Below are 14,923 nucleotides of genomic sequence, written 5' to 3'. Positions count from 1 at the left end.
CGCCTTCTGCAAGAAGCCTTTCCTGAAAAATCTTTGTACCCAGCTTCTGATAAGAGTTTGGTTTCTAAGATATATAATTAAGACATAGGGAGAGATAATCTACATAGATATATAGATGATTATATCTATGTAAGACCAAAAACCCAATGGATACATAGTCAAAGAATGTAAACAACTAGTTCTCAAAAGAATTGTGAACTATTGTTAACTGTATAAAAGAATGCTCCAAATCACTAAGAGAAATACAAATCAAAACAACCCTGAGGTTTTTCCTCACACCCAGCAAATTGGCATAGATGACAGAAAATGGGAATAGTCAGTGTTGAAGGGGTTGTGGGAAGGGTTGTGCATTGTTAGTGAAACTGTAAATCAGAACAATCATTTTTAAAATTAATTTATTTTGAATTATCAACAATCACTTCCACAAACTTTTGAGTTTTACATTTTTCTCCCCCTCCCTTCCTACCTCTCTCCTCAAGACAGCATGCAGTCTGATATAGGCTATACATATACATTTCTATTAAATATATTTTCATATTAGTGATGTTGTAAGAATTAGAACTACTAGGAGGAACCATCAGAAAAAGGAAACAAAACACAACAGAAGAAAAGAAATAGCAAATAGTATGCTTTGACCTGCATTCAAACGCCATAGTTCTTTCTTTGGATGTGGGTAGCATTTTCTATCATGAGACTTTTGGAGATGTCTTAGATCCTTGCGTTGCTGAGAATGGCTAAGTCCATCAAAGTTCGTCATTGCATAGTGTGGCTGTTACTGTATACAGCGTTCTCCTGGTTCTGCTCACTTCACTCAGCATCAGTCCATACAAGTCTTTCCAGGTTTTTCTGAAGTCCATTTGCTCATCATTTCTTATAGCACAGTAGTATTCCATTATATTCATATACCCCAACTTATTCAGCTGTTTCCCAATTGATGGACATCCTCTCAGTTTCCGATTCTTTTCCACCACAAAAAGAGCTGCTATAAATATTTTTGTACATGTGGGTCCTTTTCCATTTGTATGATCTTTTCTGGGATACAGCCCTAGAAATGCTATTGCTGGGTCAAAGGGTATGCACATTTTTATAGCCCTTTGGGCATAGAATTGTTCTCCAGAATGGTTGGATCATTTCACAACTCCACCAACAATGCATTAGTGTTCCAATTTTTCCCACATCTTCTCCAACATTTATCATTTTCCTGTTTTGTCATGTTAGCCAATCTGATGGGTATGATGTGGTACCTCAGAGTTGTTTTGATTTGCATTTCTCTAATCAATAAATTAGAGCATTTTTCATATGACTATCAATGGCTTTAATTTCTTCATCTGAGAACTGACTGTTCATATCCTCTGACCATTTATCAATTGGGGAATGACTTGTATTCTTATAAATTTGACTTAATTCTCTATATGTTTTAGAAATGAGGCCCTTATCAGAGACACTAGTTGTAAAAATTCCCAGTTTTCTACTTCTAATCTTGGTTGCATTGGCTTTGTTTATGCAAAAACTTCTCAATTTAATGTAATCAAAGTTATCCATTTTGCATTTCATAGAAATGTTCTCTATCTCCTGTTTGGTCATGAATTCTTCTGTTCTCCATAAATCTGATAGGTAAACTATTCCTTGCTCTCCCAGTTTGCTTACAGTATCAGCTTTTATATCTAAATCATGAACCCATTTTGACTTTATTTTGGTATTTGGTGTGAGGGTTTTGATCTATGCCTAGTCAGAACAATCATTTTGGAAAAGAATTTGGAATTAGCAGATAAAGTGACTAAGATGTCCATAGTCTGACCCAGAGATTCCATTGCTAGGTTCAAGAAAAAATGCCCCATATACACTGAAATATAGAGAGTAGCACTTTTTGTGATAGCAAAGAATTGAAAACAAAGCAGACTCCCTCTGTTTGGGGAATAGCAAAAAAAAATTATGATATATGAGTGTAATGGAATATTACTTGTGCTATAAGAAAGTGTAAGTGAATACAGAGAAGCATGGAAAAATCAGCTTGGACTGATGTAGAGTAAATAAACAGAGCCAAGAAAACAAGATACACAACTATAGTAGTGTAATTAGCTCACCAGGAAAGAAAAGTGAATATTGGAAAAAACAAAACAAAACACAAGAATGGCTCAAAAGAAGAGATACAAGAAGACACTCCCATCCCTTGACTGAAATGGAAAGTCCACGAGTCTTGTACATTACATATATTTTCAAGTCTTTTTTGATCAGCTGTATTCAGTATTGATCAGTTAATGCTGAATTTTTTTCCTTTTTTTGTCTTTAAAAATACTATTATATGGAATATTTCCCTTTGATGAGGAAGATACTGGGAAAAACTGTGGTGATGTAAAAACAAAGACATCAATAAAAACTTGTTTTAAAAAAGCATCTTTCATAGTCTCCTTTAATACTGTCTTCCCTCTTGAGATTATCTCCAGTTTATCCAGTATCTTATTTGTACATAACTGTTTACATGTTGTTTTCCCCATTAGACTGAGCTCCTTGAAGGCAAGGATTGTTTTTGCCTTTCTTTGTAACCCCAGTGCTGAGCATAGTGTTTGGCACACAGTAGGTGCATTATGCTTAACTTCTGGACACATCAGGAAGGCCATTGGCAAGGTATATTGTGCAGGACAGCCAGGATAGTGAAGCACCTTGAAATCGTGCCACAGGGAAAGAGGGACAAGAGAGCTTTCTGCAAGTGTTTAAAGGGCTGTCTTGTTGAGGTGGGGCTGTACTGGGTCCTAGAGAACAGCATCAGGAGCTGTGGAACTTGCAGAGGCAAATTTAAGCTTTTGCTGGGGAAAACTTGTTACCGATTAGAGCAGTCTCAGAGTGAAATTGGCTGTGCCCATTTGCAACAGTGAGTCACCAGAGAGCTCCCGGTGAAGCCTGGATTTGCCTTCACTATTGGCCAGGGGTGTTGCCGAGGTACAGGCTTGTTGCCTCGATTGGGTACAGGCCAGAGCAGAAGAGGTGCCTTTGGGATCCTCTGGAGAGTTTTGTGACATATTAGCTGTGTGAACAAGAGCAGGCTATTGCTCTTATCTGGGCCTTAGTTTTCTGGCTTCCTCATGTGTAAACCAGTGGCAATGATATTTACTCCAACCTCACAGGGCTATTGGAACCACAGAGACTCAGATAAGGGATAGAGACTAGATCAGTGATTTTAGTAGAATTGGGAACTCTGGTGAGGAAAATCCTTTTACCAGTGCAGGTCAGCATCTTCTCTGTGATTTCAAGTCTTAGAGTTGCTCAGAGCAGAGGTTAAGTGACATGTTCAGGGTCACACAGGCAAAACATGGCAGAGGCAGCACTTGAACCCAGGTTTTCCTGGCTCTAAGCCTAGACTCTACCCTCTAGGTTATGGTGCCAGTAAGGAGATGTCAGGTAGTTATTATTGGCTTACAAGGGATCATAGTTTTAGAACTACAAAGAACCCCAGAGGTCATCTAGTCGTTTTTTTCATTTTACAGATGAGCTAAAGCCCAGTGAGGTTAAGGACTTGCCCAGGGTCACATAGCTAGTAAGTGGGAGAGCTTTGATTAAAACACAGGACCTCTGACTCCCAGTCCACTGCCATGTGCAAAGGTAGGGGAGGAGAGGGCTGGCCCCAGAGTCTAACCACTCTGCACTACTCTTCCCCTGATGCTAGCGATTGCATTGAGAAGGCTCTTTGGACCTTTGGTCCAAGTCTGCCAAGTACTGATACATGAAGCCTGTGACCCAGGAGATGGTGTCCCTTTGGTCAGTGCATCAGTTCATCAATGCTGTATTTACTGACACTGCGCAAAGAAAAGTGACTATCAGAACCCTAGTGAGGACTTCTAAGGACACATGGCCCCTGGTCCCAGCTCTGCAGGGCACAGCTGTGTGATTCCAGCAGTCACTCTCTGAGCATCAGGGGCCCTGAGGCATCTCCTGGCAACCTCTTCCCTCCCCAGTGACAGCATTAGGCTGCAGTCTAAGGACATGCCTAGGTGAAGGTGTGTGTTCAGAGCAGAGCCTTTTTACTGATAGACACACTTGAGACTGGCTCTAAGTCCCTGTCCCAATTGACTCCTCTGGACACCCGCCCTCTTGTTGGGTCTTCCAGTGGAGGGCCAGGGTGTCCCCTCCCTGCTAATTAGGAGCTCAGCCTGAGGTCCCAGATGGAGGGTGAGCAAGGGTGGGCTCTGCTTCTTGTCTTGGCTTCTCTCTATGCCCAGGCACCCATATAGTTCTCTGTATTGCCCACCTCCAGTCTCTCCAGTAATGCTGGGGAACTTCTGCCTAGTGAAGGAAACTGCCCTGGACTGAATGAAAAAAGCAAGTGCTAGTCCTGACTGCTTCTGACAGTGTGGCCTCGGGCTGGTCACTTCCTCTGAGCTCCAGTTTCCACACCTGTCAAATGAGAGGCTTGTACAAGACCAGTGGTTCCCACATTGGGTTCCACAGAAGGTGAAAGGAAGGGAATGAGTGTTTATATTGTGCTGACTGTGTGCTAGGCACTGTGCTAAGCCCTTTTGATTTGATCCTCACAATAACCCTGGGAGGCAGGTGCTAGAATCTAAGAAATGACACAATACTATTAGAGGTTCCATTAGAAACAGCAGTGTTCTTCCCTCTTAAATATGATATGCTGATTTAAAATATTAGTATAAATTATGAAGCATCTAAAACATTTTATACAATTTTTTTTGGTATGAAAAAACAATTTCATCTATTCCAAGATTTTCCCTACTGTCACCCCACCCCTCCTTGACTCACAGAGGATATTTCATAACCTCATATCCTCCCACCCCTACCCTCTGAACCAGTACTTTAGGGTTTCAACAATGTATTTCAAGGCCCATATCTGTACTCTTGGCTAGGTTAGTTTGAGAACTTCTGTACTGTATGGTATTGAAAGTCCATCCCATTTCTAACAATTTATAATTCTTAGCTACAAGCTTTGTTTCTCCATCTAATATGCAGGTGGGTGTGTTTGCCACACCTAAACTATAATTAATACTGAGGGCTTTGGTTTCCTGAGTTGGCAATGGGCGAAGTCCCGTACGTCCTGGTTATTCTCAGCCTCAGCCAGAGTTCTTGACAGAATGCGACTCAGTGGAGGACTAGGGGGGTGGGGATCGAGAAAGGGAGAATGGTTGATGTGGCAAAGGTGGAGTGTGGAATTACTCCAGCTAAGCCTTTGTCTGGGCCTGATGTTTTTTTGATGAGGCACTGGCTGAGTGGAGAGGCCTGGCTGGCCATCGGGGCAGGGCCATAGGAGATTCTCCCCCTTGCCTCTTGCTCTCTGTTCACAGTTCCTCAAGAGGCCGGCCTGGGCTAGCCGCACAACGGAAGCCCAAGTTGTCTGAGGCAGAGTCTGGAGTGTTGCCCATCCTGCCATCAGAGAGAGGAAAGAAAAGAGGCAGTGGATCAAGAGCTGAGATAGCACTTCCCCTCTCCCCTGAACAGTGAAAGCAGGAAAAGAGATTGTCATTCAGCTTCTTTAAGCTCAGGGTCTTCCAAAAACCACACTGAACTGACTTGTTCCTACTCTGGCAAGTCCTTTGCTCTCCCCGGGCCTCATTTTCCCTCAGTTGTACCAGATAACATCTAAGGTATGATCTTCTGTGAAACAGTAACAATACTCTTTATACTTTCCCACCCACACAACCATCCTGTGAGGCAGATGTTCATCTCATTTGATAGGTAAGTGATAAAGAAGCCCAAAGACCTGTCTGAGATCCCCCAGTTAGTTCATGGCCAGGCCAAGCCTAGAACCAACCGTCTGGCCTCCCAAGGAAGGAGCTACTTTTCCACAGACTCAGGCTGAAAGAGCTGAGAGCCCCTGGGAAGAGTCATGGAGGCTATGGACTTGTTCTGGTAGGTGGGATTTTTAAAAACTTCAACATAACAGGGTCACAGAAACAGCCAGCTCTTAAAGGAAACCTATCAGCTGGGAGGCGGAGGGAAAAGCCTCGGTCAGGACCCCACAAGTTCCCAAGTGTGGTTCTGTCACTGACTCTGCCTCCTTAGACTAGTCCCTTCACCTTTCCAGGACACATTTCATTTATAAAATGCTTCACAGGATGGAAGTATGAAGTATTATACAGTGTATTAAGGAAGAATTAACCTGGGGCAGCTAGGTGGCACAGTGGATAGAGCACCAGCCCTGGATTCAGGAGGACCTGAGTTCAAATCTGGCCTCAGACACATAACATTTATTAGCTGTATGACCTTGGGCAAGTCACTTAACCCCAGTTGACTCACCCCCCCCAAAAAAAAAGAACCATGTGACTTTGGGCAAATCACTTCAGGTCAGAGGACCTGGGAACAAATTCCACTTCTGCTGCTTACTGTGTGCCCTTAGGGAAATCCCTTGGCTTCCTTGGGCCTCAGTGTCCTTCTCTGTAAAATAGGAAGGTTGGACTAGATGATCTCTAAGGTCCCTTCCCTCTATAGATCTATGATCCTATAAGTCACATTAACCTCCCTGGGTCTCAGTTTCTTCATTTGTAAAATGACATTAAAACTAAATGCTCTCAAAGCACCTTCTTGCTCTAAATGTGGTGGTTTTATGACCACTGACCTTACTGGAGCCGCTGACTTGCCTCAATATGTTGATGTGGTGTTTTCCCTCCTTACACTTCTCTTGTACAAGAGTGAAGTGGGGAATCAGAAGGCAGGACAAAAAGCCAAAGCCTGAATAATATGAACACGGGACCTAAAGCCCCTCCATTCTAAGCTGGATAAAAAAACCTGTTTTTCTCCCCAACTTCCTGAGACTGACCAGGGAAGCTGGGTCTCCAGGATCAGGGTTCTAGAAGGGACCTCAGCAGTCATCATCCAGCACAGACCCCTCATTTTGCAAATGAGAAAAACCAAGGCCCAGAGAGGTGAATCAGGAGTACGTGACTAATGCAGGGTTCATGCTTGGTCCTTTGTCTCCAAGTTCAGCACCCTTTCCACTACATCTCTTAATTCCTGGCCCCTCTCCTTCCCTGGAAGAGGGAACATGTTCTTACCTGGTGGTGACTCGGGCACGGTGGTTGGCCGAACCTTCTACTGTGTCGATCCAGGATGCTCCCCTCAAAACCTTCCTGTCTTGGCCAGGGATGGGAGATCCATATGTCGATGCTGTCCACTCCCACACGTTACCCATGAGGTCACAGAGTCCTGATGAATGGTAGCAGACTGCTCAGTGGTCAAGACTGTGCCTGGCAGCCCAACACCACCCCCCACCCACTCTCTGGGGAAGGGAAAGGGTAGAAGGTTTGGGGATTTTCTCTTCCTGGAATAACTTGAGGGGTCCCCAAGATTAAGGATCCATAAGAGTAAGCCTAACCCACATGGGGAGAAAAGCTTGAGAATCTGTGGAACTACGGGCTAGGGCCTAGAGGGGCATTCATGATTGGCTTTACCGTAGTTGTTTTGGGGAGGGAAAGCATCTACAGGCGAGGCTCCATGGAAACCATCCTCAGCTGTATCAGCCTGGGGGAACTTGCCCTGAGAAGAAAGAAGTCAGGATCAGGGCTTTCCTGTGAGTGAACAGGCAGGTCAGGACTAGGCCAGCCAGCCATTCGCTGGGAGCGGGGTGAAGTTTAGGTCTCAGATCTAGGAGCTCCTCTCTTCTCCCACCTCAGTACTCCCCTGACTTCCACCTCCCTAACGTGCTGGGAGTGTGCAGGGAGAACCAAAGGGGAGACCTTTCTGGCCCCAGATTGCAGGGGCCTCTGCCCTAGGAGAGGATGGGGAGCCTTACCTGCCACAGGTTGGTGCGGTTCGGCTGGAACTGGTTCCCCCAGGGGTATACTCGGCCTGACAGAAAGGAGAGAAAGGAGATGTGGAAAGGGACAAAAGAGAAAAAAATCAGGAGAGGAAGGAGATGAGGACAAGAGGAAGGAAATGGTAAAAGGGGGAAGGAAAGGGAACAGAAGGTAAAGGTGAGAAGGAGAGTCGAGGGGAAATTATGAGCAAGTAGTGAGGAAAGGAGTAAGGGGAGAGGAGGGAGAAAGGAAGGTTAAAGGAAGGACAGGGAGAAGTAGAAAAAGAGGGAAAGGGCAGGAGAAGGAGAGGGAAGAGGAGAGAGGATGTTATCTGTCCTGGCTCTTCATTCAATTCAACTGGAGATTGTGGAGGGCCTTAACTGCCAGGCTAAGAAGTACAGATTTTTCTTCTATAGGCAATGGGGTGCCAGTGAAGGTGTTTGAGTAGGAGGGGTGACATGATCAGACTGGTGCCTTAGGAAGATTATTTTGCCAGCTGTGTGTGATAACTTGGAGAAGGAAAGATTGGAAATAGTTACGAGGCTATTTCAATAGCCCAGACAAGAGGTAACAAAAGCCTGAACTAGGGTGGTGGCCATGTGAGTAAAGAAAGGGGATGGATGTGAGAGAAACAATAGAGCTTGAACTCACAAGATTCTTCCTATTAAACTATATGCACCAGCCTCCTGAAAAAGCCCTTGGAAGACTGCCCTACCCACCAAGGCTTTGTTTTGGGGAGGGAAAGCATCTATGGGTACAGCTCATGGAATGATGAGAAGAGGGGAGAACTGGGCATACATAAATCATAAGAATATAACTGGAAGGGAACTTAGATAATCATCTACTCTAATCCCCTCATTTTACAGATGAGGAAACTGAGATGCAGAGAGTCTGTGTGACTTGCCCAAGGTTACACAGCTACTCTGACCCAAACCCTCCTCTTTCTATTGCTTTTCATTCCTTGTCAGACCTCGTCACTGTGTGGGGAAAGACTGACATACCCTTCAGCCCTCCCCGGGCAGCAAACTCCCATTCCTCCTCTGTGGGCAGCCGCTTGCCTCGCCAGGCACAGAAAGCTTGGGCGTCATTCCAGCTCACATGCAGCACGGGGAAGTCTAGCCGGTCTCGGATGCCAGAGCCTGGACCTGAAGGCTGATTGGGCAGGAAGGGGAAGGGGAGATACCTGGAGATGGACAGGATCCCTAGGATGGTGTTTAGCAAGGACTGCTGGGCCAGGCCTTCACTATCCCATAGAACCATGAAGGAGAGGAAGAGAAAAAGCATTAAGGGATGAGAGGCAACAGAAAGGAGATGTAACAGCCCATTTCCATAGACTTTTCAGATTTCCAGAGTGCTTCTGACACAACCACCAGCCTGTTAGCAGGCCATCAGAGTGTTTTGTTCCTCCTATCTTACAGATGAGGAAACAGGGAGAAAAGGAAGGGTCACAGGTCTGAAGCTTCAGAATTTAGAAATCACTGAGTGCAACCCGCTCGCTTTACAGATGATGAATGAATGGGAGACCCAGAAAAGCGCAGGGACTTGCCAAAAGTCCCACAGGCACTGAGTGGCACAGTTGGGGTCCACACTACAATACCAGGAGACTAGGATGAGAAGGAACAATATTTGTCTCAGGGTAAGCGCTGGCTGTTTAGTCAAAGAATAACAGGATCTAAAGCTGGAAACTGAGGCCCAGGGCGGGCTAAGTCATTTGCCTCATATCACATAGCTAATTGACTAACAGCCACAATTCAAATTCAGATCCTTTGGCTCAAATGCTTCACCTGAATTATTCTGTCATCCACTTTAGGCTTTTGTTTTCTGGGGATAAGAAGGTTAGGCTTCCAGAATGGGACCACATGGGGGGAGGGCTGAGAGGGATGGAAAGTGAGGAGCCAAGCTCACCTGCCTCCAAAATGCCTTCTCCACCGGGAGCCACCAGGGTGCAGACTGAAAACAGAAAAGAGGGCCAGCTGAGCGGCCCTGACTCCCAACATACTGGCCTCCCACCTTCCAACCCCACCCCTGACCTCACTCATCCAGCTTAAAATCAAGGATGTGGGGCAAAAACTGAGAACTCAATATGAGCTTTCCGAGCAAGGCCACCGCATCCTCCTTCCTGAAGAGCTTTTAAAGAAGTCAGCTTCCCCTCCTCTACATTTGCATAGGCTCCCCTTAAAGACAGGTTTGTCTAGATAGAAGGTCTAGACCAGATGACCTCTGCCAGGCCTTATCATTTTCAAATCTCATGGAGTTCTTTGCTTCTCACTGAGCTACTTTCTCCCTTCCAAGTTGAAAAAAATGGGAATGGGCTCAGGGAGCTCTTGGGTATATGCGTGGGTTTCTCTTCCTACCCCTTGACTTCCCATGATGTGATGCATAAAATTAGGGCCAAAAGAGACTCTGGGATTCGTTAGACAGAGGAATTGAGGCCTAGGGTCTCAGCTGCTCCCCCTGTACCTGATTCTCTTCCCTAGCTCTAGCCCTGCTCATTGTGTCCTGCCCCATTTCCCACCCACTCACCCACCACTACTCCCTCTTACCTCCAGCTTCTGGGTCACTTTCTTTTTCAGCTCATCAGATACTAAGTCGTCAAAGACAAAACTCCACCCAAATGATTCAGCTTCTGTCTGATACTTCTTCTGTCTCACAAATTCCCTGGGAGGAGAAATGTTGGCCTGGCTCACCATTCAAGTTTCCGAATTCATTGGTTCAACAAACATTTCCTGAGTGTCTCTTAAATGCAAGGCACTGTGCTGAATCCACTGTGAGGATCCAAATATGATTAAGACCTGGTTCTTGCCATCAAGCAGCTTACAGTCTGATACAGGAGATGAGATGTGTACACAAATAATTATAACACAATGTAGAGGGTCATAGGAACAAAAGAAATGTATGACACACTAGAAGAATCATAAGAGAGGTACAAACACTTTCGAAGACTCTATAAGGTTTATTAAATTTGTTTGTTTTTTAGAGGCAGGTAGGTGGCTCAGTGGATAGAGCGCTGGGCCTGGAGTTAGGAAGATTGAGTTCAAATGTGGCTGCAGACACTAGCTGTGTGACCCTGGGCAAGTCATTTAACCTCTGTTTACCTCTGGAGAAAAAAATTGGCAAACCACTCCAGTATCTTTGCCAAGAAAACCCCATGGACAGTATTGGTGCAGTATGGTCCACAGGATCACAAAGAATTAGACACAACTGAACAACAAAGATGTTTTCTAAGAGGAATGGGAGTATCTGTGCTTCTCTTTTGTGTGTGTGTGTGTGTGTGTGTGTGTGTACACTCAAAATCATGCTTGCTAGGGGATTAGGAAAAGCTCCATGGAGCAGGCCACGTTTGAGCTGGTTCTCAAAGGCACTTCATAGCTCAACAGCACTTCATTAAGACACTGCTGGTGGAAAGAACTGCTAGACTCAAAATTCGAACTCTTGATTCAAGTTCCAACATAGTCATTTGATAGCAGCTTTTGGTCCTGGCAAGTCTCTTCCCCTATTTAAGCTAAACATTTCATTATCTGGCAAATGAGAATAATAACACTAGCAGGACGAGAGGAAAGAATTCTAAACCTTTAGGCACTATATGTGTGTGGGGGAGGGCTATTATTTGAGATGGAAAAGCATGAGGGTATTTTGGATATTTTTATTTTTACTGATTAAATAGGCTAATTGTTTACCTTCTATTGATCCACCCTTGAGTCGCTGGTATAACTCTAATATAGTCTTTTTCCTTCTTCTTAGAGAGGCTTTCTGAAATCTGGACAAGCTTCTGATGAAGCCAAGGCCCATCAACCCCTCAGTCCATATGTTAGTCTACCTTGGCATTCCTTATCAATCCACCTGACCTCTGGGCTGACAGGGACTTTCCGCTTGGCAGATTGTCTGTCCTTTGCCCAGGTCTCTCAGTGCTGTGTGCATGTTAAGTACACCAGCCAGCCAGTCAGGACACTTGGCTTCTTTCCTAAGAATTCTCTAGGAGACACTGGGCAAGTCCAAAGTGACCTCCAGGCCCTAGGGCAGTTAATCCATTCTGTTTCAGAATTTCTGCCTTGGGGTTAAACTGTGTTGATTGGTGAATAAGTGAAAACTCACCAAGCCCACTCTACCCAGAAGGCACCAGACCAGACAATGCTTCACATCCCACTCAGCCATCCGTCTGGTACATCTTGTATCCTATTCACCCCTGTGGTGCATGTCCCCTCTCACATCTCCTTCGGTCAGGAATGGTCAGTGAATTGCTATCACCCTTGCTTCTGGAAATGGCTGACCTAAGGTTCTACTTACCATGCCCATTCCCCAGATCAAAACTCCCTTACCTGGCCACCACTTCCTTTTATATGTTGTGTTTCTCCCATTAGAATGTAAGCTGTAAGATGACAAGACTCATTTTTGAAGTTATTTTCAGCACTTAGCACAACAAATACTTAAGAAATGCTTTTTTTCCCACTCATGCATTCATTCAAGTCCCTTAAATCTCCCAACTTCCTTATCTAAATCCTAAAATTTTTAATTGTAGTCATCAGTGATAATGGTCTATAGTTGTCTTTCTTTGCTTTATCCTTCCCTGGTTTATATATGTGTCTCGTAAAAGGGGGGGTCGGGGAACAATAGCATACTTACGGTGTTATGAAAATAAAGGTGAAATGAAATGGTAAATGTGAAAGTGCTTTTAAAAAAAAACCTTAAGTGTCCTTTGCCAATAGATGTGTAGGTTAAGAAAAAGGAGGATTAGTAAGAAGAGTACCCTGACCACAAGAGTGGACGCTGTACCTGAAATCTCTGTTGGTGACAGGGTATTTGTCAATGGCAAAGGGCTTCACTGTTACTTCCCGAGTAGGCCCTTCTCCATCTTTGCCATCTGGGGAATTTGTCCCCATCTGGAATGTCCCACCTGGCAGCTGGACCATGCTATTATCTTGCCCATTGCCTGAAAGATGAAAGACAGAGCTAATCTGGGCTATAATAAAATAAATGTAATGCAAGGAGCAAATCATTTATTCATTCATACATTCATTCATAAACATTTTTTCAATGCCTACAGTATGCTTGAGTACTGTGTAAGGTGCTGGGGGAGGTACAAAGTTTAATTCTATTTGTCCCTACTTTTTAAAAAAAATTATATATATTTTTTGACGTTCTTTTTTTTTTATTCCAAGTTCTAAATTCCCTTCCTCTAACCCCTACCCCACCCATTGAGAAGGCAAGCAATATGATACCCATTAAACATAGTTGTATTTCTTTGTTGCCCATAGTTGTATTTGTTGGAGTCACAGAGTCAGACACAACTGAAACAATGTAACAAAATTTGTTGCAAAGGATGTTTCTATGGGGGAAGGAGTCATGAAGAAAAGAGATTATCAATAAAAAAATTTTGTTTAGGAAAAAAACACAGTGTAGATGAGACATGGTACCAGGGAACTCACTTACCCGAAAGGCACAAACACAAATAATTATTATAGATCATATTTTTTGATCACTGCCTTGAGAGTTTCCCCCCCAAAAAAAGCTATTTGAGGTAGGGGGAAAGTAGGGGTAAGAATGAGAGAGGAAATTAGGGAAAATGTCCTCGAGGAGGGGGCTATTGAACTGCATTTTAAAGCATGCAAAGGGGTAGGGAGAAAGAAAGAAGGAGGATTTTCCAGGCATAAGGAACAGTGTAAGCAAGGGGAGTGTTCTGGGGACATGGAGTAACCAGTTAGGCTGAAAAAGAGTAAGATGAGAAGTTTGAATATACACCTGTAACCCTAGTTTAAGCTGTCTCTGCCATGTTTTATTCCCTCCCTCTTAAATATAAAGTAACAAACATCCAAAGTGACTGTATCTTTAAAAGGGAAAATTAGAACACGCAAAGACTAAGGTTTGCAAAGAACTTCAAATCCATTTCATTTTATCCTCACAACAACCGTGGGAGGTAGGTGCCATTAATATCCCCATTTTTCAGACTCGGAAACTGAGATTGTCTGAGGTTGGGTTTGAAGTGAGCTCCTTTATACTATACTATACTATATATACTATATATTACACTTTCATACAAATTCAAGGGAAGCCGCCAAGGTCCAGTGGAGAAGAGATCTGAATTTGGACTCTGCGGCTAGGGTTTCGAATCCGCCTCAATGTGTGCGGCCTTGTGCAAGCGATTGCACTTCTCTGGGCCTCATTTTCCTCATCTGTAAAATGAAGGAGTTGGAGTTGAGGACTTCTAAGGCCCGTTCCAGCTCTAGACCCGAGATCATGTGATCCAAGGCTTCTCCCAACTTAAGGATCGTAGGAGTTGGAATTTAGGGGGTGACCGGTGGTAGGGAGAGAAGCTCAGGCTAGGGGTGTGGGGCTGAACCTCTTGCATAGGGGCTCCAAGCCTCCCATTGCCCTCCCTCCCGCCGTAGCCTAGGGCGCCGGCACTGACCTGGCTCGAGACAGAGGCCCAGGAACACGAGTCCCAGGGACTGCAGCAGCAGGAGCGGCGGCAGCAAGGAGCCCATGACTGGACTGACGGGAAAGGACTGGAGCGCCAGCAACCACGCAGTTCCGGCCCTGCGTCTGCAAGCCCTGATGCGGAGGGCGGAGCCCAGCAAGACCTGGAAGCGGGGAAACCCTGTGCAGTACTGGGAAGCCGCCGAGGGACCCAGAGCGATGCGCCCAGACCGGGCCGGATCCCGCGCGGTCCTCCGAAGGGGTGGGAGGAGATGCGCCCCGTCACACGTTCACACGCAGACACACCGTTACCTCACCCCCCCCACTCACGCACACGGTCGCGTGGCTGTGTGCAACTTCTGGGGATCCCTATCACGTGGCTTCTTTGCCATGGCTGTAGTAAGCACAGCTGGGGGTCGAGAGTGTGCAACCGAGTCACACACACACACTCTTGCATTGCGTGTGTCCTTGGATCCAGGACCTGGCCTAACGAGATGCATGAATACCACCCCAAGTGACACTCAACTGAGGCTGTGTGTCCAGGTGCTTAGGGAAGGTAAAAAGCTGCAGAGCTAATCCACCCAAGAACATAGGTTATTTAGTTGCAACTTATGCTTTTAGAGACTTGGTAGAGATACTAAGAAGATAAGGAAGGTCTGCTGGGTCACACACAGCTAGAATGTATCAAAGGAAGGACTCGAATCCTAGTCTTCCTGACTCAAAGGCCAGTATTCTGTCCAGTCGGTCAACCAGTTCTTATGCTGCTTTTT

General features: G+C 45.1%; 1 protein-coding gene across 3 annotated transcripts in view; it reads right to left on the bottom strand.

The window, feature by feature from the left end:
- SUMF2 (sulfatase modifying factor 2) overlaps positions 1-14,311 on the bottom strand; it is an 83,920-nt gene extending 69,609 nt beyond the window's left edge. For 2 of the 3 annotated variants that reach the window (XM_020991873.2, XM_020991874.2), the window contains exons 1-8: positions 14,146-14,311; positions 12,513-12,669; positions 10,286-10,400; positions 9,648-9,692; positions 8,744-8,894; positions 7,739-7,794; positions 7,398-7,482; positions 7,002-7,152 (exon numbers count right to left, since the gene is read on the bottom strand). In XM_020991873.2, the coding sequence (XP_020847532.1) occupies positions 7,002-7,152; positions 7,398-7,482; positions 7,739-7,794; positions 8,744-8,894; positions 9,648-9,692; positions 10,286-10,400; positions 12,513-12,669; positions 14,146-14,221 (836 nt within the window). In that variant the 5' untranslated portion in view covers positions 14,222-14,311. Of the gene's footprint in view, positions 1-378; positions 5,374-7,001; positions 7,153-7,397; positions 7,483-7,738; positions 7,795-8,743; positions 8,895-9,647; positions 9,693-10,285; positions 10,401-12,512; positions 12,670-14,145 lie in introns of those variants that run through there. The other variant, XM_020991872.2, reaches the window with a different exon arrangement.
- Positions 14,312-14,923: the final 612 nt, after the last annotated feature.

This window comes from Phascolarctos cinereus, unplaced genomic scaffold (assembly GCF_003287225.1).
Source record: "Phascolarctos cinereus isolate Bilbo 61053 unplaced genomic scaffold, phaCin_HiC Scaffold_5;HRSCAF=322, whole genome shotgun sequence".
In the NCBI taxonomy this organism is placed as follows: Eukaryota; Metazoa; Chordata; class Mammalia; order Diprotodontia; family Phascolarctidae; genus Phascolarctos; species Phascolarctos cinereus.
The sequence above is the reverse complement of the archived record's forward strand: the minus strand, read 5'-3'. Positions and strand labels throughout refer to the sequence as shown.